This window comes from Ovis aries, chromosome 12, assembly GCF_016772045.2.
Source record: "Ovis aries strain OAR_USU_Benz2616 breed Rambouillet chromosome 12, ARS-UI_Ramb_v3.0, whole genome shotgun sequence".
In the NCBI taxonomy this organism is placed as follows: Eukaryota; Metazoa; Chordata; class Mammalia; order Artiodactyla; family Bovidae; genus Ovis; species Ovis aries.
The window spans coordinates 36,189,640-36,215,812 of record NC_056065.1 but is presented as its reverse complement, the minus strand read 5'-3'; the positions used below and the strand labels follow the sequence as shown (position 1 = coordinate 36,215,812).

At 37.0% G+C, this 26,173-nt stretch overlaps 1 protein-coding gene across 1 annotated transcript in view; it reads left to right on the top strand.

The window, feature by feature from the left end:
* NME7 (NME/NM23 family member 7) overlaps nucleotides 1–26,173 on the top strand; it is a 241,564-nt gene that overhangs the window by 90,060 nt on the left and 125,331 nt on the right. The window contains 3 exon segments of the mRNA XM_042257207.2: nucleotides 9,181–9,245; nucleotides 13,069–13,137; nucleotides 24,152–24,253. Of these exon segments, the coding sequence (XP_042113141.1) occupies nucleotides 9,181–9,245; nucleotides 13,069–13,137; nucleotides 24,152–24,253 (236 nt within the window).

The window sequence follows — 26,173 nt, the reverse complement described above, 5'->3', positions numbered from 1 at the left end:
CTGGGCTGACATTCTCTACAGCAGGAGATCTTCCCAACCCAGAGATCAACCAGCATCTCCTGCATCGGCAGGCGATTTCTTTACCAACTGAGCCACCTGGGAAGCCCCTGGGGTACTGTATGTGACACTTATGCATCCATCCTGGATCATATAATCCTGATGCCCTTATTTTCTTCCAAATGATGCAAATCATGTTGTGTTATATGATTTAAATTGAATGAAAGTCTTTACTGTCCTTTTTATTTTATTGATACCAGTTGGTATTAAAGTGCCTGTTTTATTCAGTTTCCTTGCAATTTTGTTTCCTTTATTTGGTTCCAATCTGTTTTTATTTAAATGGTTAAGTCTACTATTTCTAATACTGTTTGGACTTCAGTGTACCTGAATACTTATCATTAGTTACTTTTCTTACACTCTCCAACCATGATCATTTATGAGCATTATAGACAGAAGTGGTAGTTGCTTGGTCGTGTCTACTCTTTGTGACCCCCATGGACTGTAGCCCACCAGGCTCCTCTGTCCATGGAATTGTCCAGGCAAGAATACTGGAGTGGGTTGCCATTCCCTTCTCCAGGTTCCCAACCCAGTGATAGAACCTGGGTCTCCTGCAAGCAGGCAGATTCTTTACTGTCTGAGCTCCTGGGGAAGCCCTAGTAGACAGAAGAGGGATCTTCCAATTCCAGTTTTTGATGATTTGCCTATGCTTACGATTTTTTTCTAGAATATCTGCTGACTTTAATTTTTTTATTAGAAAGCACACATCAGAGTACCTCAGCTTTCAAAATGTACTGTTTCTTTTTTATCCACCCTACTATTTGGCCACCTCATGCGAAGAGTTGACTCATTGGAAAAGACTCTGATGCTGGGAGGGATTGGGGGCAGGAGGAAAAGGGGACAACTGAGGATGAGATGGCTGGATGGCATCACGGACTCGACGGACGTGAGTCTGAGTGAACTCCAGGAGATGGTGATGAACAGGGAGGCCTGGCGTGCTGTGATTCATGGGGTCGCAAAGAGTCGGACATGACTGAGTGACTGAACTGAACTGAACTGAACTGTTAGCCTTTTTTCCCTCAGGCTTCAGTGTGTCACCTCATATTAAAAGGGGGCTTAGTGAGGACACTGTTAGTACAACTGACAGAAACCCAACTTGAATTTCCTATTTGTCTCATTTAAGGATAGTGCTGGAAGTAGATTAGGGGGTTGAGCTTGGCTTAGGGAGATTTGCTCAGCATCTTTGTTCTCTCTGGCTTTTGACTCACTTTCATGCTCACAGATTAGCTTTTAATAGCACTTTGGGAGAGAGGTTGGGTTGCCAGCAATGAGAGGCTCATATACTTAGAAACATAGTGGAAAGAGTTGTTTTTCCCCTGACTCAAGCTGAAAAATTCCAGGGCAGAAGTCTGATTGGGTCAGGGAAGGTACTCTGAATTGTACCAATTCTAGGCCCATTCCTGGGTGAATTAGTTTGGCCCAGCCAGCTGAGTGCTATGATTGACCTTCTTTAGGTCTGGCGTCCACTTCTTGACCACTGGCTGAAGCTTGTGGTTATAGGGTCATGTAAGAAGATGGCAATTCCTTTTCTAGTCAAATGGTTTAATTTACCTGAGAGGATGGGAAGCTCCTAAACCCAGGAGAAGCAAGCCTTTTTAGAAAGATGAAGTAATAGACATATTGTTGATGATTGGATAGAGGGTGGCTGCTTATTAAAAAGGCTTTAGAACAGTTCAGATGAAAGATATCAGGATATGAACTGAGGATGAGTGGAGATGGAGAGGTGATTTGACATTCAAAACATTTAGGTAGCATTCATGGAGTTATAAGCAAATTATTAAAAAACAAATTAACTGTACAAACACCAGCCAAATAAAATAAGCTATCTGTTTTGTTTGACCCTTTTGAACATGTTTGCTCTGGGGCATGCAGTTATACCTTTTTTTTTTGTTTGTTACTTTATTTACATAGTTATTGTCATTTGTTTAGTCAGCTGAACATTTTCTGTCTAGAACAAAGTAAAGGACATAAGGTTATTGACAGTTTGTCGTTTCAAGCTGTTAAACACAGAACAGTTTTCTTAAATGCCTCTCTATCATGCCTCCACGCATAACCAACTGAATATAAAAAAAGCAGTAACCTTGACTCATGTCTGACTGTTCTTGGCACCATGTCAGGGCTGCTTGGGCTATAAATTTTATTCGTTTATCTGTGAATAGAATTATTCTGTTCAATGTGTAAATATGACCTACAGGGCATAGTTTAATGTGATTTATAGATTTATACTAGATTCTGTATTTCTCTATTGGTGAATGCATAGGACTAAATATGACTTTCATATTGACATCAGGATTCTTGTGTAATCATGTAAAATTTTCTTTATTAGAATAAATAAGATCTTTTCAGGTATCCTTGAGACCAAATCTCATAAGTACTAAGCATTTATTTGCTTTTTAAAATGTGTTGACATTTGGACCGATGGTGCAGAAGCAATGGTGTGTAAAACTGCTGGCACTTCAGCAAAGATCAGGATAGTGGTAGCAGACTATACCAGTGGTCAGTGTATTTTCTGTGTTTGCAGAAAAATTGAAAAAACCGCTTTCACTTAAGAATACCCTTGATGAAACAGTAAAAATTATTAACTTAAGTTTTGCCCCTCAAGTCAAAATATTTATAATATTCTGTGTGAAGAAATGGGAAGTATGCATAAAGCAGTTTTGATCCATATTGAAATGTAATTTTATCTTTAGGAGAAATACATATACAGCTGTTTTACCATTTTTACTTGAAAGAATGACAATCTGTGGTTATTCAGATAAGGCCATTTGGCATTTTCTTTTAAATAAGCTTGTCATTTAAAAGAAGTGACAACTGGAAATATTGTTGCTCAAGATAAAAATCCAAAAGAAGATAAAATTACAAGTGAAAATTAGAGTTAAGAGTTTGGGAAACTGTATGCACCATCTTGAACAGCTTCCCAATACTTAGACTGTTCTGATGAAATTGGTATTTGACAAATGGGATGTTTTTGATGTTGTGTAGTAGAGTCAGCATTTGGAAGATCTGCATAATAGAATTTTTCAAACAATGTGTATGATGTTACAAAATCATGCAAGGATAGAAGATTAATACAGAGTATAAGATAGGCCAGTGGATTTTAGTGTAACAAGGTTAACGTTCATTGGTAGAAGTTTGAAATTATATGTGGCAGTGAGCTTTTAAGAAACTACTACTTGTCAAAGAAAGAAGAATATATAAAATGTTATTAGACTATTAAAATATTACATTTTCCGCCCAAATCTACATATTTTAAGCAAACAACACAGAGCAGCAGATTGAAAGTTGAAACAGATGTGAGAAGGCAGCTGCTTTTCATCAAATTAGAAATTAGAGTTTTTTTAAATGTGAAACTATCTCTCCTCACTGATTTTTTATTGTTTTGGAAAAGTCATTTTTCTCATAAAAGTTATATTTATGTTAAAATGTAAAGAATTTTTGTTATATTTAAATTAATAAATATCTTAAAATTTCCTGTTTTAATTTATAATGCAGCAAATATTTATCAATATAACCTAGTACATAAAAGTGTTTTAGAATTTTTAATAATTTCTAAGAAGAGGTCCATGAAACCAAAAAGCTTTGGGAACTTTTGGCCTATAGGATGAAATTTAAACCTCTGTATATAAGATCCAAAAGTCCTTCTATCAGTGTCTTCTGCCACCTCTGCTATGCTCTCTCCTGTCTCATTTCCCCTTTCCCAAAAGAACTTTGCTGTTTTACTTCTCCGTACATTTGCTCTATGCTCTTTTTGTCATGAATATCCACTTTCTTTCAGCTCTCTGTCTAAAGTTCTGTGTCTGAATGCCTCTTGGGACATTTATCTGTATAATACTCCTTTCATAAATTCTACTTTATTTAAAATTAATATAACCACTCTAGCTTTCTTATACTTATTGTTTGTACAGTATATCTTTTTTCTTTATTTTTTTAATATAAATTTATTTATTTTAATTGGAGGTTAATTACTTTACAATATTGTATTGGTTTTGCCATACATCAACATGACTCCTCCACAGGCATACACGTGTTCCCCATCCTGAACCCCCTCCCTTCTGTCCATTTACTTTCAGCCTATCTGTGTCTTCATATTTAAACTTGCTATCTTATAGATATCATATAACTGGATCTTGATTTACTAATGCATCTAAAATCTTGACCTTTACTAATCTCATTTATGAGGGCTCCAACCTCATGACTTAAGCACCTCCCAAAGGCCCAACCTCCTCATACCATCACATTGTTGTTGTTTAGTCACTAAGTCGAGTCTGATTCTGTGACCCTGTGGACTGTGGCCTGCCAGATTCCTGTCCAAATCCCCTGTCCACGGGATTTCCCAGGCAAGAATACTGGAGTGGGTTGCCATTTCCTTCTCCAGGGGATCTTCCCAACCCAGGGATTGAACCCACATCTCCTGCATTGGCAGGTGGATTCTTTACCACTAAGCCACCACTGAAGGCCCCTATCATCACATTGGGCGTTAATATTTCAACATATGAGCTTAGATAGTACTCAAAAACTTAAATTATAGCAAGGGAAAAAAGGAGGCAAACCTTTAACCTGTTATGATTGTAGGTAAGTGAAAAATGAAGATTAATTCTGAGTAAGAAGAGCTTGTGGTGGGTAGCTGAGATTGAAGATATAAAGACTGTTTAAAATATTTCAGGGTTTCAAAAGACACTGGGTAAAGAGTTAGAAGGTGGTCTGATGGTGAGAGTGAGAGGAAAAAACAGACCAAAGTGGAAAGGAATAAATATGTGGAAAAGGATATGAAAGATTTCATGTTGGAGGAGGGTGATTCTATCCAGAGCTGGAATTGAAGCTTTCAGCCAACCTCTTTCTCTCCTTTTCAAAAGGCTACTTATATCATGAGAAGAGAATAATCATGTAGATGTTTTCCCAAGCAATTGTGTTTATATATATATATTTTAACATTTACCTTGAGTTCATTAGAATTAATGTTTGTATGTGGCATGAAGTCACTATGAACTTTTTTTCTTGAATTATTAAACCAAAAATTAAAAAAAAAAGTTTTTTTCCCTTCTCTAATTTTAATGATTCCTTTACAATTTTCTGGTGTTTTCTAACTGTGCTCTGAAGAGTCTTAGAGTTTCTCAGACTCACATCAGGTAGAGAGCTATGATTGTTTCCTTCCTTTGGCTATTTCTTTTATTAACTTTGTTATTCAATGAGCAATATTTGTCAGCTACCTACTACATCCATGCTAGACTAGTGATACTGGTGTCACTAGAGATACCATGAGTCTTAGAATGAACATGGCATTTGCCTCAGGAAGTCACACTGTCTGTCTCATGAGTTTCACATATCAGGCTTCCATACATTCCTTTTTTCCCATTAAAACTGGCAGAAAGACTGATATGGAGACCCAGTAGTTTTGTGATGTTAAGCAAGTTTTATCTATCGTCTCCAAATCTTCATATAGTCTCATTCTGTAGTCGGATGGTAATCCCTGTTTTAGCATATTGCTGTAAGGATTAAATGGAATAACTTCCTGTGAAAGGGCTGAGTTCCCAACAATTAATTTACTTTCTTCTTTTCTAACTTATCTATATTTTTCCTATTGATAAAAGTCTTGAAATTTTGGTTATTACTCCTGTGTCCAATGTCATCTGACTATTTGATACAGATTACTAATAAGTTGGGGCTTCTCAGGTGACTCAGTGGTAAAAGATCCGCCTGTCAATGTAGGAGACGCTGGAGACACAGGTTCAATTTTTGGGTTGGGAAGATCCCTAGAAAAGGGAATGGCAACCCACTCCAGTATCGTTGCCTGAAATACCCATGGACAGAGGAGTCTGGTGAGCTGCAGTCCATGTGGTCTCAAAAAGGGGCGGATATGATTGAGCATGTACATGCAAAACCTCTCTTTCCTAACCCTCTGTTGATACGACTTTCTTTAATATCATCATACCATCTTGCTTAAGCCAGCGTATTTATCTTAATTTCCAGGGTGCTTAATTTCCTTTCATTCTTAAAGATCCGTATATTCCAAGAATTTTCCTCTCCTTTTGATATTATAATACTACTGTAATATTTTTCTTCTTGATTCTCTTGCAAATGTCCTTTTACATGTCTTTATTCGTTTGAAGAATTCATTCTTCAGTTCCCAAACTTCAAGTATTTTCTCGAAACTCATTCCTCTCATCTCTCTCTCTCTCTTTTTTTTTTTTTTTTTGCTTTTCCCCTTATTTTTATCAAACAAGTACTCATCTGTTCTCATCATGCCTCATTGCATGTCTATCTATTGGAATACAGCCCCACATTACCAGTTTAATAAAGGGAGTGTGTTCATTCATTCCTTGATGATTTTTTCTGCCATTGAACATATTGTCTTCTCAAATGCTGATCAGTGTGCTTCTCTAAAATTCTGTTTCTGTGTCCAAATTAATTCAGTATCTTTATTCTTAATTCAGGTTCATACCTTGTTTTCATCTTAAAAGTGCTATCATTCTTCTGGTCACTTAGATTCAAATCCTTTATTCCTTCATCTTCATGCTCTATGTTCACTTTAGTCCTATTACTTTTTTTGGGGAATATCTTATATTCAGTACTTTTTTATTTCTTTACTTCTACCATGCAAGTCCAATCAGCAGAGTAGATGATGCCAACAGCCTTTGCTATTCTTTCTGTCCCTTATTCTTTTCTTCAGGCCAGCTCACCCATTGTTATTACATTAATAATCTTCCTGTATTCTCCTATTCACATTTGCAGTGGTTCATTTCTTTTGGCTGTGTTTCTTTTGAAGGAAGATTTTTCTCACCAGATTCTCAATGTTGATATAAATTATTTTAATTATAATGTAACTTAAGTATGTCCGCACATACAAATAAATGTAAACTTTTGCACGTACAGCTATATAACTAAAACAATTTACAGATTCATTACAAACAAAACTATAAAATGGATAAAATTTAGGTTAACATTAATGTGACAAAAGATGTTTGTGGAAAATCAGTAAGTTCAAGATGAATATGGCACTGAGTATTCTGCATTTGGCAGGGACCTAGTGTACTCTTGAAACTTCTGAGAAACCTTTCTTTCTACAGCATGCTATTGTATCATTTGGCCTTCAGTTGGTACAAATATATCTTTTGAGAAATAGATCTGTCCTTGTCTTTTTTGTTTGTTTGTTTTTTCATGCCTCAGCCAGCTGTCATTAAAATAGCCTATTTGGCAGCAGTAAGACAGTAAATAAAAATACACATTCAGGCACTCATACTACTTATTTGATACTGATACTAGTTATTTGGGATCATTAGGTAAGCATCAAGATGATCCAGAATAGGGAGTGTGTCTGTGCGTGTAATGTGTGAAAGAGAGAGAAAAAGAATCTCAGTTCACTTGAAAAAGAGAAACTTAGATTTTTATAGGAGACTAATGGAATCTCAAAAATCAGTTCTAGACCTTCAGAGTCTAAAACCACCATTATAAAAATTGCTATTTGTGGCATAAAGACCAAATTCTTCATGTTGACATCCAAGGCCTTTATAAATTTGGGTTAGATTTCTTTTCCTTTTTAGCTTTTTTGACCTCTTACTATTGTGTATGGACTTCCCGGGTGGCACCAGTGACCTGGGAATCCACCTGCCAATGCTGTAGACCTAGGTTCAATCCCTGGGTCCAGAAGATCCCCTGGAGAAGGAAATGGCAACCCACTCCAGTATTCTTGCCTGGGAAATCCCATGGACAGAGGAGCCTGGCAGGCTATAGTCCATGGGATCACAAAGAGTCTGAAGGCGCAAAACTGAACTGTCTGAGCACACCCACAGGCACTATTTGTGTACACAGGTTCACATTTTCCCCAGCTCTATGCCTTGTCTCTTTTTATACCTTTGTCCCTATATAATCCCATCTGTCTATAACCTTAAAGAGCTAGTTCCTGCCCTCATTTCCCACTGAAGCTTCTGTTCTCTTCAGTTTTAATTTGACATTTCTCCACCTTTGACTTCTTTTGGACTCCTTCCATATCTGGTTCTTTAACACCACATTTTTAAAATAATATTAGTTTAACTCTTTAATTTTCATAGTTTTTATATCACGAAGCTGAAACTCCAATACTCTGGCCACCTCATGCGAAGAGTTGACTCATTGGGAAAGACTCTGATGCTGGGAGGGATTGGGGGCAGGAGGAAAAGGGGACGACAGAGGATGAGATGGCTGGATGGCATCACCGACTTGATGGACGTGAGTCTGAGTGGACTCCGGGAGTTGGTGATGGACAGGGAGGCCTGGCGTGCTGCGATTCATGGGGTCGCAAAGAGTCGGACACAACTGAGCGACTGAACTGAACTGAACTGAGACTTCAGGTTCTTAAAAGTTTTTTGCATAATCTTCAAGATTGGTTTTGAGGAGAACAGACTGTAGACACAGTGGGGGAAGGCGAAGGTGGGATGAAATAAGAGAGTGGCATTAAAACATATACCTTACCAGGTGTAAAACAGATAGCTGGTGGGAAGTTTCTGCATAACACAGCTCAACAAGGTATTGTAGTTAGAGGGATAGGATAGGGGCGGGGCTGGGAGAAAGGTTCTCATATGAATACTTATGCCTGGTTCATGTAGTTGTATGGCAGAAACCAACACAACATTGTAAAGCAGTTATCCTCCAATTAAAAATAAATTTAAAAAATAGTTTTCAAAACTGAAAAAAATGATTGTCAATATTCCTGAAGCACTTTACTAAACATTTGGGACTACAAAATCAAATGGGATTAGTGAATCAAATGGGGTTACAGTATTAGAGGTCTAGTTTTCCTGGGCAGATTTATGTGATTCACTCTTACATAGTGTAAGCAGGTGTTAGTTGCTCGATCTTGTCCAAGTCTTTGTGACCCCATGGATTGCAGCCCATCAGGCTTCTCTGTCCATGGAATTCTCCAGCTGAGAATACTGGCTTATTCCCCCTTCTCCAGGGGGTCTTCCCAATCAAGGGATCAAACCTGGGTCTCCTGCATTGCAGGTAGATTCTTTACTGTCTAAGCCAACAGGGAAGCCCAAGTGTTTAAGCAAAATACTTTGATATAGAAAATTTGCATTTTCTAAAGGCAAAGTTAAGCTAAAATACCTTAGAAATTTTGTATTTTTGCACTCATTTGTTCTGTATTTTCAGGACTTCTGGGAAAGATCCTGATGACTATCCGAGATGCAGGTTTTGAAATCTCAGCTATGCAGATGGTAGGTAGTTTGCAAGAGTCATTAACTTACTGATGAACTGTGTGTGTGTGTGTGTGTGTGTTTTAATAGCATGCTTTAATACGTTTTACATTGAATTTTCTCTGTGCACTTGTGAACTCAACACATTAAAAGCAAAAAGATATGTTGAACATGATAACTGATAGTAAAAAATATTTTTGAAATGATTTTACCAGTATAATCTCTCACTGAGAGCTAACCGTCCAATGGTACATCTAATTTAAGCTTATAAAGCAGATTTATATAATTCCTGGAACTTTAGTTGCAGAGTAAATGTGGACTGAAACAATGCATTTAATTCCTCCAAACAAGAAATAGTTTTAAGCTGAGTACTTATAATGAAATTTTGTTGTCTGGATTTGTGACTAAGAAGGGAATCAATTTGGCCTTTTTCCCTGACCAGGACCTTTGCTGGTTTCTGGACTTTCTCTCAGGATCTTCTTTAGAGTTAGCACATTTCAGCCCCTCTCTTGGCAATAACACCACTAAGCCTCCGGAGTCCACAATCATTCAAAATTGCCCAGCTGACACATTTCCAGGAAACCCTTCACTGAAGAAACAATATTAACTTCTCTAGAGCTCTTCTGTATCTTTGTGGTACACTTATCATTGCACTTGACAAATAAATTGGTACAATTATTATGCTTCTACTGCTAAGTCACTTCAGTCGTGTCCGACTCTGTGAGACCTCATAGACGGCAGCCCACCAGGCTCCCCTGTCCCTGGGATTCTCCAGGCAAGAACACTGGAGTGGCTTGCCATTTCCTTCTCCAATGCATGAAAGTGAAAAGTAAAAGTGAAGTCGCTTAGTTGAGTCCGACTCTTTGTGATCCAATGGACTGTAGCCTACCAGGCTCCTCCGTCCATGGGATTTTTCAGTCAAGAGGATTGGAGTTTGTTGCCATTAATAATTTGAATTTTACAGTTTTTGAAAGACAGCAGGTTTGTGTTATTGTGGTAGTGAATTACCAGTTCTGGAAAGAATTTTCATACCAGTTTATTTTCTGTTTCTCTGGAAAGGAACTCCTTTTGATTTCTATGAAGTCTTTGCATCAGCCCAGATCAGAGATCAGGGCACTAACTTGGGTTCTGCCTATTTTGTATCGCAGATTGGTGGGAATGCTCATAAAATGAGAAAAGATTAGATGTATCAGCTAGTTTGCAAAGTTATCAGGCACAGCTCGGAGACAAATGAGAAATTTAATATTTGAAGAATCTTGCCCAGGACTGTAATGAAATTGATAGCAACAGCGTTCTCAAAGTATTAGCTTGGTGATGTAGTGAGCCACAGGATTATGGGATCTAAGCCTGCTTACGTAGTAATCACTGTGAACATTTTAGAACTAAACATTAATCTAACTCTAGACTTACAACCTAGCATAGTGATTGCCCATAGTAAGTGCTTAGTGAAAGAAAAGAATAATTTGTTTTAAAAAAGATTAATTGAATTTATGGGGGAGGCATGGTAGTTTAATGGCAATCAGAATCATTGTGATTTTTGAAATCAGCAAACTCTATTTCTGAATCATGGATCTTCTACTTTCTGGGTTATAAACTTGGCCAGATTTTAAGCATTCTTATCTTCAGTTTTCTCAACTAGGCAATGATAATATTATTTGCCGCTGTGGCTTATTTTGTGCATTAAATAAATTAACACTACACAATACTTTGAAGATTTCCAGTTCAAATTACCAAATATTAAATAAATTATTCCTTGTTATTTGGGCTTCCCTGGTTGCTCAGATGGTGAAGAAACGGCCTGCAATGCAGGAGGACAGGGTTTGATGCCTGGGTTGGGAAGGTCCCCTGGAGAAGAGAATGGCAACCCACTCCAGCAATCTTGCCTGGAGAATTCCATGGACAGAGGAGCCTGGCGGACTATAGTTCATGGGGTTGAAAGGAGTCAGACAAGACTGAGCAACTACTACTTTTAATTTTCACCCTGTTTTTATTTTGTAATATTAGTAATATAAGAAGTTGTATGAATATTGAAGAAGATACTGAAATCAAAGAAAGTTCCCTCCCTGTAATAGCTGTGTTGCCTATGCAGAGTACATCATGCGAAATGCCGGGCTGGATGAAGCACAATTTGGAATCAAAATTGCCAGGAGAAATATCAGTAACCTCAAGATAGGCAGATGACACCACCCTTATGGCAGAAAGCGAAGAAGAACTAAAGAGCCTCTTGATGAAAGTGAAAGAGGAGAGTGAAAAAATTAGTTTAAAACTCAACATTTAAAAACTAAGATCATGACATCCAGTCCCATCACTTCATGGCAAACAGATGGGGAAACAATGGAAACAGTGACAGACTTTATTTTTGGGGGCTCCAAAATCATTGCAGGTGGTGACTGAAGCCATGAAATTAAAAGATGTTTGCTTCTTGGAAGAAAAGCTATGACCAACCTAGATAGCATATTAAAAAGCAGAGACATTACTTTGCCAACAAAGGTCCATAGCAGTCAAAGCTATGGTTTTTCCAGTAGTCATGTATGGATGTGAGAGTTGGACTATAAGGAAAGCTGAGCGCCAAAGAATCAATGTTTTTGAACTGTGGTCCTGGAGAATACTCTTGAGAGTCCCTTGGACTGTAAGGGGATCCAATCAGTCAATCCTGAAGGAAATCAGTCCTGAATATTCATTGGAAGGATTGATATTAAAGCTGAAGCTACAATATTTTGGCCACTTGATGCAAAGAAGTGATTCATTTGAAAAGACCCTGATGCTGGGAAAGATTGAGGGCAGGAGGAGAAGGGGACGACAGAGGATGAGATGGCTGGTTGATATCACCAATGTGATGGACATGAGTTTGAGCAAGCTCTTGGAGTTGGTGATGGACAGGGAAGCCTGCTGTGCTGCAGTCCATGGGGTCATAAAGAGTCGGACACAACTGAGTGACTGCACTGAACTGAACTATGAAAATAAATAGTTTGAACTGTTGTCTGGTTAGGGAGAAGCTCCGTGGTCTTCAATCCTGGCAACAATAAAAGGACAAAGTAGGGAGGAAAACAAAAACCTGTGTCTAGTTTTTAAAAATTTGAGGTTTTGGTTCTTGAAACTCGAGAACTTAATGAAATTTTATTTCTAAGTTTGAATCCAGCCTGGATAAGAATGAGTCTTTGTGGCTTTACCTTACTAGCATACTCTGACAATTCTTTCTGAAGAATAGTAGGATTTTCAGATGAATGGTGTCAGAGCTTTATTATGAGCCAGACTAACTAGGGATTTTTCTGAATACCTGGGAGGATAAGAGTATTATTTCCAGGCCCCTCTACAAAATTTGAAGCAATGTTCTTTGGTAATGTTGCTTTCTTTTGCCACTGATCTGTTGATAAACAAAATTACATTGTGCCTATGTCTTTTTTGTATGAAGAATGAGGTTTTTTCTTCAATAAGATAGATTGTAGTAGTTGAGAGCCCAATCAGTGGGATCAGACAGTTTGAGATGGAATGCCAGGTAGTGAAGGTTCTATTACCCCACTGAGTCTTCACCTCATTTGTAAATTGGAGCTGTTAACATTGCTTATATTGTAGGGCAATTGTTATAATTAAATAAGGTGGTACATGAACAGCACCTGGAACAATGCTTGATATATTGAGTACTCGATAAATTTTACAAATAAATTCTTATTTTTGATAAATGATAATTTATTATTGATGGGCTGAACTTTAACACTTCTTCAAAGACTAATTTCTTCAGGGTTTAAATTTTAAAGAAAATATATCTGAGAGAACATAAATATTGAATGCTAAGTGTGATTCATTCTATTTTTTTGGTTGACTTATTTATTTTTTTTTAATACAGTTTAATATGGATCGGATTAATGTTGAAGAGTTTTATGAAGTTTATAAAGGAGTAGTGTCTGAGTATAATGTAAGTACTGAAGTAAACGTGAAGTATTGGTATTGAAAACTTGTGTATCTCAGATTTTGTAGATCTCAGTATAATTTATAATCATGAAAGTATTCCTTGAAGTATTCACAGTTCTGCCAGTTGACAACTGATCATACCAATGACTGAAATATTTTTATCCCTGAAAGCCAGTGGGTCAGTTTTTAAAATATGATGCTATTTCATTTATGGAACAAAAATATACAGAAATCCAAAAATCACTTTGCTGAGATATTGACACGTTTTGATAGGCTTCCCTTGTGGCCCAAACAGTAAAGAATCTGCCTGCAGTGCGGGAGACCAGGGTTCGATCCCTGGGTTGGGGCTATGCCCCAAGAATACTCTAGTATTCTTGCCTGGAGAATCCCCATGAACAGAGGAGTCTGTAGCCCAAGTGGGCTACACAGCCCATGGGGTCACAAAGAGTCTGAAACAGCTCATCGACTAAGCACAGCACATGGAGATAATATTCTCAAGGTAGAAGACTGTTGAAAATGCTTTAAAAAGTTGAGAGCAAATAGTTCTTGATGTAGTTGCACAGCAGTTATTTCATAGCATAGTCTATTTAATGATACAAATCCAGATAGAATCATCTCAAAATACAGTGGAAAGTGAATAATAGTAAGACTTAAGGGGAGCTGTTTAGAGAGCAATGAAATTCATTCTTGAAAACAAGACTGTATTCAAATAAACCAAGTATTGTTCCTTAAAATAACACATGACAGATATTTAATCAAAATTAGTTTCCTTCCCCTTTTATCAAATTAGATACATTTGTGCTGGTGGCCTGCCTCATCACCCTTATTGCTTTATAGGGCATTTTGCTCTTTTTTTTTTTTTTCTTTTTGAGTAAAGTTCACCCTGACAGTGAGACTAGATTCCCCTCTCCTCATCTCTCTACACCCTTTCCTTTTAACCTAGTTTTAAAAAATTTTATTTCTAATTTTTTAAAAAGTTATTTATTTATATTTGGCTGTGCTAGGTCTTCGTTGGTGCATGGTTTTTTTTCTCAAGTTGCCAAGAGTCGGGGCTGTTCTCTGGTTGCGGTACACAGGCTTCTCATCGTGGTGGCTTCTCTTGTTGGGGAGCACGGGCTCTAGGGTATAGGGGCTGTAATAGTTGCGGGTAGTTGTGGGGCATAGGCTTCGTTGTTCTGTGGTATGTGGGCTCTTCCTGCATCAGCGATTGAACCCGTATCTTCTGCAATGGCAAGTGGCTTCTTTAGCACTGAGCCAACAGGGAAGTCCTCAACCTACCTTAGGAAAGGGAAAACGGCACTGGTCCAAGAACTGGCCTCAGCTTTTCTCCTGTTTAGCCTTACATAGTAAAGACCGATGATGAAATCTTATATTTTGCATTTAGCACACTGGTAGTGTTCTACCCTTCTTTAGAGGAACCAAAGTGCTTTTCCTATTGTTACAGCTTTTCAAGCTTTAATCTTATCGGCTTCTTCATTTTAGTTATGCTTTTTCTTTTTTTGAATGGAAGAAATTTTGAAGTGTGTTCTTAACATCATTTATTCAACCAGTGACAACTGTTTTCCATTTTAAAAATGTTTCTTTTTTACATTTCCCTTCTTTTATGTGTTACATTGACTTTTAAATTTATAGTCAAAAGCAAGTACCTTTGTTAATGCACATTATAGTTTTACTGTTTATAAGATAGAGAGACTCATGGATACTTATCTCACAGTCCCTTTGATCCTGAGTTATATTCTCCTACAATATCAGATAAAATTGAATTTGGTAACAAGTAGTAGTTGGGTACATTAATGTTTTATATCCATATCTGAGGTAAGTCATATTTCCTGTTGGTAAACAACTTTTTTTTTTAAAGCTTTTATCTTTTAAAATTTCCTTTTTGTGGAGGTAACATTGGTTTATAACAGTATACATCAGTTTCATGTGTACAGCATTATATGGTGTGTTTTATAAATGCCATACATGCAACTTTTGTATAGTATACATTTACTCTTGGAATTTTTTGAACTCAGGATTCTGGAGATTAAGATAAATGTATCACTGGGTGAACATGTTATTTTTCCTGAGAAATCAGGAATTTGAATGCCAATAGTGTTCTTGCCTGGAGAATCCCAGGGACAGAGGAGCCTGTTGGGTTTCTGTCTATGGGGTCGCACAGAGTCGGACACGACTGACGCGACTTAGCAGCAGCAATATTATACTTTAATGTCAGAACAGCTCAGAATGATTGGTGTTGATATACTTTCTTCTGTTTAATCTTCTCAGTAAGATATCTCCTATAATTATTAATTAAATCTTGTAATATTAATGAAAGAACCTACTTAGGAGAAAGAACAGAGGGACTTTTTGAAAGGGAAAAACTACTTTATTCCAGACTAATTATTAGTCTTGTGAGTAGTTTTTAGTAATGGTTATAATTTTCATTCAGCTTAAAATGGCTTATTCAGCTTAAAATATATATTTCAAATGGTTGGTTTATAACAGCCTGTTAATGGGAGAATGCACTGGCTCATGCACTGGCTCATATAGTATGAGCCAGAATATATCAATATCCAAGTATCTTTGAGATGTTACTATATTTATATGATATATAATTTTATTGAATCTAGGAAAAGTTATTTCCTTGAAAATTTTTCCCCAAAGGGAAGTAAGAGTGTCTTTATCCCAGTAATAGTTTATTGAAATAAATAATATTCTTATGAGTGATTTATAGTCTGATTCTTTAAAAGTTCTAGTCTCATTCATTCTGACTATTTCATTCTCTGACTATTTCATTCAGAGGAAGTTGTGTGATGGTCTGTATTCACATACTAGAAATGCATATGTTTGTGATATCTTTCCTTGGGTAATTTGTGATCATAAGAATCAGATAGCAAACCCTGGATCTCACTTGCTATTGGGATTGTTTTATTTCTCTTGGGTGTCTTATTTCTCATGACAGTTAATATTTAGGTGGAAGAGGTAAAATGCTGCATACTAGATGTCTCTTAATTTTGAAAAAGTGAAAATGTTAGTTCCTCAGTTGTGTCCGACTCTGTGACCCCATGGAGTGTAGCCCCTCAGGCTCCTCTGTCCGTGAAATTCTTCAGGCAGCAATACTGATGTGGGTTGCCATTCCCTTCTTCAGGGGATCTTCCCAACCCAGTGATCATACCCAGCTTTCCTGTGTTGCAGGCAGATTCTTTACTGTTCGAGCCACCGGGGAAGCCCCTTAATTTTAGGAGCTTTATATAATGCTATAAAGTAGGCCCTGTAAAAATAATCTTAAGAGGCAACATAATCGAAAGGAACTAAAAGACAGGTGATCTGATTCTTATTGACTTTGTTAGTATAATGCTTTGACCTCTTTGTCTTCAGATTCTTACTTATAAAAGAAGATATATAAAGTCATATTAGTGGTTCCATCCATTTTATTATTTTTTAAACTTAAAGTTTTCTTAATGTCAGGCGCGATGACCCAGAGAGATGTTATGGGGAGGGAGGTGGGAGGGGGGTTCATGTTTGGGAACGCATGTAAGAATTAAAGATTTTAAAATTAAAAAAATAAAAAGCTAAAAAAAACAAACAAACAACAACAACAACAACAAAAAAAAAACAAAAAAAGGATGTGAAATGATCCTCTCAAATGTAGAATATGTCAGTGGTCCTTAAACTTTTTGGCTCTATGGATCAGTTTCGTGGAAGACAGTTTTTCCACGGATCCTGGGGAAAGGGATGGAGGGATGGTTTTGGGATGAATCAAGTGCATTGCATTTATTGTGCAGTTTATTTCTATTATTATTACACCAGCTCCACCTTAGATCAGCAGGCATTAGATCCTAGGGTTAAGGACCCCTGGAATACATAGCGGGAAATAATACAGTGTCACTGACACTGCCGTACTAAATGTGTGTGTGTGTGTATAATTCGACTCTAGTTCTAGGTTATCTCATATCACTTTCTTCAAACTGTAGAATTTTCCTAGCTCCCAAATTTCATTGCAGCTGCTTACAGCTTCATTACCTCAGGTTCTTTCCTTTTTTGACTGTCGAGTCAGATGCTAGGTTCAGATACCAAAACCACCAGTTGTATGACCATAGAAATTACTTACCTTTTTTAAGCCCTAGTTTACCTGTATATAAAATTGAAACAATGTTATTATTACTTTATAAAATTATTGTGGTTATGAAATGAAATAAATCATGTAAAGCAATCTCACATATTACTGAGATTGTTGCTTTAGTAAATATCAGCTGTTTTTATTATTACTACTTTTATTGTTATTAAGGCTGACATTCTTTATAGTAGATTCCATGTTGATCATTTACACTTAAATTTGCTGCTTCAGCATTTGCAGTCATGAAAAGGTAATAATTACTATCTTATAGTGTTATCATGATCCAGTTATTTGCCACACATATATTACTGCCTGTGGGCCAGACAATGTGTTGGATACCAGGGAGCCAGAAATGCACACTGCCTGCATTCTTGGAGCTTATGTCCTGGTGAGGATGGATATTAAATCAGATACTCCATTTCAACTACTTAAGGACTGTAATCAAAGGGCTGTTAAGGAAGGAAACAAGTCCTTTTTTGTTTGATACTTTTTACTTAAGTAAAAACCTAGGTTTGAGAATTCTGTTAATTCTCTTAATTAATTCTTAATCTATTAACAGAATTCTCAAGTTCAATTTTTAAGGATCACTTTATGTTTTTGATGCAGTTCTTTTTTCAACATTTTCTTTGTGCTTTGTGTAGCCCTCTGTTTATCATTTTAATAGTATTTAACACTGAAAGAGAGAGAGACACACACATAAAAGAAAGGTGGACAAAATTGGCACTTCTCTTTTTGGATAACATACTCATCCCTTCTTCTGCCCCAACTGAGGATTTAGGCTCTTGACATTTATGTGTAGGCAGTACTTCATATCATGAGATAGAAGATCCTCCTCAACATAATTATCCATAAAAATCAATTTCATATGACCTTTGTGAATTAGTGAAGTAACTTCAGGGGCATAATTTAGGGGTTCTCATGAGTAGGGATCTGTTTACCATATTAATTATGAAGTCCTCTCCTTCCTTTTTTAACTTCTGGCATTTTTAGTAGACATGATGATTGAGTTCTGATTAATATTTAAATACTGGTCTGTAATAAATTGCCTTTATTTTACTTTGGCATTGGGTATTATAAGCCTTCCAAGGTCATTAACATGGTTTACATGGCCTGCCGTGATCTGACCTCATCCCTTTTCTTTTCTAATGTGGACTATTTTTAAAGTCTTTACTGAATTTGTTACAACGTTGTTTCCGTTTTATGTTTTGGTTTTTTGGCCACAAGGCATGTGGAATCTTAGCTCCCCGACCAGGATTGAACCCTCACTCCCTGCTTTGGAAGGCAGTCTTAACCCCTGGACAAGCAGGGAAGTCCCCTGGGCCTCATCTCTTAACTGCTTTCCTGTGGTCTCACTCAGGTCCTGATACCATAGCTCTTTACTGAACTTCATATACCCCAACTGTACTTCTTCCTCTAGGTCTTTATATTTATTTTCAGTTCTGTCTGAAATGTTCCATTCACTGAATCTTTCAGTGAGAGGCACTTTTTTTGGACCATGTTTTTCCTTAAACCATTTCACATATACAGTTAAGAACCTTAAAAAGTATACATCTATTTCCTCCCTCTTACTCTGCATGCTGTTGTTTTAGATTTTACATTTATATGTTAAAAGCTTTATGATACATTTTTAATATTTTTGCTTTAAATAATCAATTAAATTTTCTTTTTTAATTGCTGTGAAACATGTTTTATATTTACCCACATATTTACCATTGTTTTGTGTGGCTCCATATTTTTGTCTGACGTTTTTATTACTGAGTAGTATTCCATTTATGTACATATCACATCTTCATTATTCATTAACCTGTTGTTGGATACTTAGACTGCTTCCATATATTGGCTCTTGAAAATAATACCGCTACTGGAATGCATATATCTTTTTGAATTAGTGTTTTTATTTTCTTCAGATATATATCCAGCAGTGGAGTTGCTGGATCATATGGTAGTTCTGTTTTTACTTTTTCTGAGGAACCTCCATACTGTTTTCCATAGTGGCTGCACCAGTTACATTCTCAGTAACAATGTACTAGGGTTCCCGTTTCTGCACATCCTTGCCAGCATTTGTTATTTGTAGACATTTTGATGGTAGCTATTGTAGCAGGTGTGATATCTCATTGTGCTTTTATTTGCACCTCTCTGGTATAAAGGATAAACTATCAGGAGAATATTGCCATTATTTTGTAATAACTGTAAATGGAATATAATCTATAAAAATATTGAATCACTATGTTGTACACCTGAAACTAGTATTGTAAGTCAGTGATCTTTCAATCAAAAAAGAAAGATTTTATCAGACAAACAAAATCTGAGAGATTTTGGCCATCTGTATGTCTGTTGGCCATCTGTATGTCTTCTTTGGGAAAAATGTCTATTGAGCCCTCCACATTTTTTAATAGAGTTTTTGCCTTTTGACATTGAGTTCTATGAGCTCTTTATTTTTGATATTAAATCTTTATCAATCAGAGTATTTATAATTTTTTTCTCCCATTCAGTATGTTGTCTTTTCATTTTGTTGATGGTTTCCTTTGCGGTATAAAACTTTTATGTTTAATAGTTCCCATTTATTTATTTTTGCTTTTATTTCTTTTGCCTAAAAGACTGATCCAAAAAAAATAATGCTGCAATTTATGTTGAAGTGTATTCTGTCTGTATTTTCTTGTAGAAGTAATTTTTTTTTTGGATTCAGGTCTTACTTTTAGGTCTTTAATCTTTCTTGAGTGTATTTTTTATACAGTGTAAGAAAATGTTCTAATTTCACTCTTACATGTAGCTGTTCAGTTTTCCCAGCATCACTTGTTAAAGGGACCGTCTTTTTCCATTGTGTATTCTTGCCTTCTTTGTTGTAGAGTGATCATAAGTGTGTGGGTTTATTTTGGGCCTTCTGTTCTGTTCCCTTCTTCTGTGTGTCTATCTTTGTACCAGTACCATGTTCTTTTGACTACTGTAGCTTTCCTGTGTAGTCTAAAGTCAGGGAGCATGATACCTCCAGCATTTCTTCCCCCTCAAGATTGCTCTGGCAATTCAGGGTCCTTTGTAGTTCCATATAAATTTTAGGATTATTTGTTTGAGTTCTGTGAAAAATGTCATGGATATTTTGATAGAGATTGCATTAAATCTGTAGATTGCTTTGGTTAGTATAGCCATTTTAACAATATTACTTTCTCCAGTCCAAGAATGCAGGATATCTTTGCATCATCTTCAGTTTCCTTCATCAGTATTCTATAGTTTACGTAGTATAGGTCTTTTACTTCCAAGACAAGGATGCCAACTCTCCCTGCTTTTATTTAACATAGTATTAGAAGTCTTTGCCATAGTAATCAGAGAAGTAAAAGAAATAAGAGGCATTCAAATTGTGAGGAAGAAATAAAACTGTCACTATTTGCAGATGCTATGGTATTATTTGCTACCCTGGAAGCTCAGAGTTAAAGAACCCACCTGCCAGTGCAGTAGATGCAGGCATGATCCCTGGGTTGCAAAGATCCCATGGAGAAGGAAATGCGTACCCATTGTAGTATTTTTGCCTGGGAAATTCTGGTGGGCAGATGAAACTGGTGGTCTGCAATCTATGGGGTCACAAAGAATGAGACACAACTTAGCAACTAAACAACAAGTGTTATTATATAGAGAATATCTTAAAGTCTCCACCAAAAACAAACAAACAAACAAAAACTATTAGAATTAAGTGAATTCAGTAAAGTTGCAGGATACAAGGCTCACATATAGAAATCTATTGGTTTCCTGTACACTAAAATGAACTATCAGAAAGGTAAAGTGAGAAAGCAATCCCCATTTGAAATTGGGTAATAAAGAGTAAAATACCTATGAATAAACTTAACCAAAGAGGTTAAATACCTATACTCTGAAAAAGCCTTTATTTTTCATTCATTTCGAAAAATATTTTCCAAATATTTTCTCAACTGATTATAGAATTTGACATAAGTTGTTTTTATCCTTATCTTTGTTCTGTTTTCTTTTTTTTGGATGTTTCTACATTTTTTGTTGTTTTTGTTCCAGTGTTTTTTGCTGCTTTTTTTGTTATTGTTGTTCGTGTTTCATAGCTAATCTGATTATGATGTGGCCTACTTTATTTTTCTTTCCACTTTTTCTCCTTGGATTTTGTTGTATCTGTGGGTTTATCAGTCAGTCAGTTCAGTCACTCAGTCGTGTCCGACTCTTTGCGACCCCATGAATCGCAGCATGCCAGGCCTCCTGTCCATCACCATCTCCCGGAGTTCACTCAGACTCATGTCCATCGAGTCAGGGATGCCATCCAGCCCTCTCATCCTCTGTCGTCCCCTTCTCCTCCTGCCCCCAGTCCCTCCCAGCATCAGAGTCTTTCTAATGAGTCAACTCTTCGCATGAGGTGGCCAAAGTACTGGAGTTTCAGCTTTAGCATCATTCTTTCCAAAGAAATCCCAGGACTGATCTCCTTCAGAATGGACTGGTTGGATCTCCTTGCAGTCCAAGGGACTCTCAAGAGTCTTCTCCAACACCACAGTTCAAAAGCATCAATTCTTCGGCGCTCAGCTTTCTTCACAGTCCAACTCTCACATCCATACATGACCACAGGAAAAACCATAGCCTTGACTAGACAGACCTTTGTTGGCAAAGTAATGTCTCTGCTTTTGAATATACTATCTAGGTTGGTCATAACTTTTCTTCCAAGGAGTAAGCGTCTTTTAATTTCATGGCTGCAGTCACCATCTGCAGTGATTTTGGAGCCCCTCAAAATAAAGTCTGACACTGTTTACACTGTTTCTCCATCCATTTCCCATGAAGTGATGGGACCAGATGCCATGATCTTGGTTTTCTGAATGTTGAACTTTAAGCCAACTTTTTCACTCTCCGCTTTCACTTTCATCAAGAGGGTTTTTAGTTCCTCTTCAGTTTCATCAAATTTAAAAACTTTTTAGTGATTAATCCTCAAGATTAATTAATTCCCCATAATTTCTGTTCATCATCCTTTCTTTTGAGGCTCCAATTACACTGGTTGACATATTTTCCTACTTCTTTGTATGTCTGGCAATTTTTGTTATGTACTGGTATTGTGGAATTTACACCATTACATGGTGTTGCTGTATTTCTTTAAAAAATGTTTGATTTTGTTCTGGCCCTTGGACAAGTTACTTGGCATCAGTTTGACACTTTTGAGACTTGCTTTTAAGCTTTCATAGGATAGATACAGAGTGTTCCATACATAAGGCTCATTTAGGCCAACTAGTGTAGTATATTTTAATGGAAGAAAATGAAGAGGAACTAAGGAGCCTCTTGATGAATGTGAAAGAGGAGAGTGAAAAGCTGGCTTCAAACTCAGCATTCAAAAACCTAAGATCATGCATCTGGTCCTATCACTTCATGACAAATAGATGGGGAAAATGTGGAAACAGTGTCAGATTTCATTTTCTTGGGCTCCAAAAGATGGTGACTGTAGCCATGAAATTAAAAGACACTTGCTCCTTGGAAAAATAGCTATGTCAAACCTAAACAGTTTAAAAAGCAGAGACATTACTTCGCTGACAAAGGTCTGTCTAGTCAAAACTGTGGTTTTTCCGTGTATGGATATGAGAGATGAACCATAAAGAAGGATGAATGCCAAAGAACTGATGCTTTTGAACTGTGGTGTTGGAGAAGACTCTTGAGAATCCCTTGGAATGTGGGGAAATCAAACCAGTCAATCCTAAAGGAAATCAATCCTGAATATCATTGGGAGGACTGATGCTGAAGCTCCAATACTTTGGCCACTTGATGCAAAGAGCTGACGCACTAGAAAAGATCCTGATGCTGGGAAAGATGGAGGGAGGAGGAGGAGGGGACAGCAGAGGATGAGATGGTTGAATGGCATCACTGACTCAATGGACATGAGTTTGAGCAAATTCAGGGAGATAGTGATAGGCAAAGAAGCCTGGCGTTCTGCAGTTCGTGCGATCACAAAGTGTTGTATACCCTTAGTGACTGAACAATAACAACTAGGGTATAATACCATTCTGAGGACTCTACATGATGCCCTGTATATATGGGGGCTTTCCACTCCAGCTTATAGGAGTACAAATTCTTCCCAGTCTTATTCTGTATTTATGAATTGTTTCATTTACTGCTTTCTGGGACTTCTTTTCTCAGCCTTCAGTAGTATCCTCTATATATTACACATACTCTTAGTCTAAGACTCAAAAACTTCTCTGCAGATCCCTGAGGCTTACGCTCTTGTTGCTCTCCCACTTCCTCTAGTATTCTGTTTGGCAAATTGTAGCCTCATCGGCCTCCCTAAACTCCAGTCTCCATCTGTTCTATTCAGTGAGAATGTTGGGCTCTTTTGTGTTTCCTATACCTGTTTCACTGTCTAGAAGCCTTTAGGCAGTAAGATGGACAGTTGTACAGCTTATCCCTTTCATTTTCCTTCTCTTGAGGATCATGGTACTGTGCTGTCTATTGTTCAGTGTCTAAAAACAATCTATGTTTATTGCTTTTAGTTTCTAGATGTTTAATGTGAGAAAATGATCTGATGACTATTATTCCTCATTGCTAAAACTCATTATGATTTTTATAAGTTTCTTTGGGAGAAACACTTGGAATATATATCTTTCTAAATGTTCATTTAATATATTTTGTGTTTGAGAGGAGAGAGCTTTTTAAAAGAAATATGTACTAGAAGATAATTTCAAATAGTGAACATATCAAGTAATAAAGCATTAGTATGATAATAGTAGGAATGGAGACAAGGGAACATATCTAAAATACAATTTTGTAGGAAAAATGGACAAAATGTGGGAAGTGCTTGGCATAGAGGGTACAGGTGGAGAAGAAATCAAAGATAACTTTAACATTTTGAGTCCAATAGAATAGTAGTGCAATTAATCGAAGAGAAGCAAAAGATTATTAAATTCTACTCATTTGTTAATATTAGCTTATTTATATATTATAGGAAATGGTGACAGAAATGTATTCTGGGCCTTGTGTAGCAATGGAGATTCAACAAACTAATCCTACAATGACATTTCGAGAATTCTGTGGACCTGCTGATCCTGTAAGTTTTTGTTTAATATATTAATCAAGTCTGTTTTATCCATTAACTAAATATCTTAATGGGTTTTTGATACCTTTAGTTTGTTCTTTAAAGAAACAAAATGAATATATGGACACAGTTTTATTCAAAATAGCATTTTACATTATTTATTTCTTAGATAGTATTCTCCCAAAAGTGAATTTTTTAAATTAACCTAGTGACAATATATAGGCAAAAACATTTACTGTGACATTTTCTTTTACTGTTTCTTGTTGCTAAATTGTATAAGTAAATTTGTTAAGCTCTGTGATAGAAAGTGGTCATGTATGGATTTGAGAGTTGGACTGTGAAGAAGGCTGAGTACCAAAGAATTGATGCTTTTGAACTGTGGTGCTGGAAAAGACTCTTGCGAGTCCCTTGAACTGCAAGGAGATCCAACCAGTCCATCCTAACGGAGACCAGTCCTGGGTGTTCATTGGAGGGACTGATGCTGAGGTTGAAACTCCAATACTTTGGCCACCTCATGTGGAGTTGACTCATTGGAAAAGACCCTGATGCTGGGAGGGATTGGGGGCAGGAGGAGAAGGGGACGACAGAGGATGAGATGGCTGGATGGCATCGCTGACTTAATGAACATGAGTTTGAGTGAACTCTGGGAGTTGGTGATGGACAGGGAGGCCTGGTGTGCTGCAGTTCATGGGGTCACAAAGAGTCGGACACAACTGAGCGACTGAACTGAACTCAACTGAACGTATTAATTATCCTTTGACATGAAAGTCAAAGTGTTAGTCACTCGGTTGTATCTGACTCTTTGTGACCCCATGGACTATAGCCCAACAGCCTCCTATGTCCATGGAATTCTCCAGGCAAGAATACTGGAGTGGGTACATTCCCTTCTCCAAGGGATCTCCTAGACCCAGGGATCAAACTCAGGTCTCCTGCACTGCAGGCAGATTCTTTACCATCTGAGCCACCAAGGGCCATAAATAAAACTCTAAATGTGGAGAATATTAATATGATGGCTTCATACCAGATGTATAAATAATTATGAGCAGTGAGACTTAAGTGAAAAGTGATATTCTCTAGTATGCCCTTCAGTTTCCTTCAGGTTTCGTTACACGTACATTTAGTAGTAAAAGGGATGAAGTATGAAGTGGGGATGAGGTTTAAAATAGAAATAACCTTTGAATGCGTATGCAAAAGCTCTATGCAAATATTCTAAGATGAGTAGGGTTATAGGAAGTATTACTGATTTTAAACACTAACTATAATTTAAATTTACTGTTTATTTCACTATCACTTGTAAAGTTTATTGAAGAACAGTCAGTTCAGTTTAATTGCATTTACTGAGTCCCTTAAATGTAAGATAGTAAGTTCCTGGTGCATGCTAAGTCTCTTCAGTGGTGCCCGACTCTTGGTGACCCTATGGACTGTAGCCCATCAGGCTCCTTCGTCCATGGGGTTCTCCAGGCAAGAATACTGGAGTGAGTTGCCATGCCCTCCTCCAGGGCATCTTCTTGATCTAAGGATCCAGTCTACATCTCCTGTGTCTCCTGCATTGGCAGGTGGGTTTTTTACCTCTAGGGCCAACTTGAATTAAAAAGCCAACTTATATGACAGAGTGTGGTGCTGGATTAAGCCCTGTAAGGAGGACAGTAATCCAGAAGTGCACATATAAACTTCCTCCCCAAAATTTACAGAGCAATATAGTGTCAGTTCAGGTAAAATACAAATGTTAAAAGGTTGTTTATTAAGGGAGCAATTAATATTTCTGAAGGTAATTAAGGAGGAGGAGAAATGTAAACAGGGATGTTTTTGTTCACCACCTAGAGTAATGAAAATAATAACAAAAGTAAACAAATGAGACCTAGTTAAGCTTTTAAGATTTTGCATAGCAAAGGAAATCATAAACAAAATGAAAAGATGGCCTTCAAAATGAGA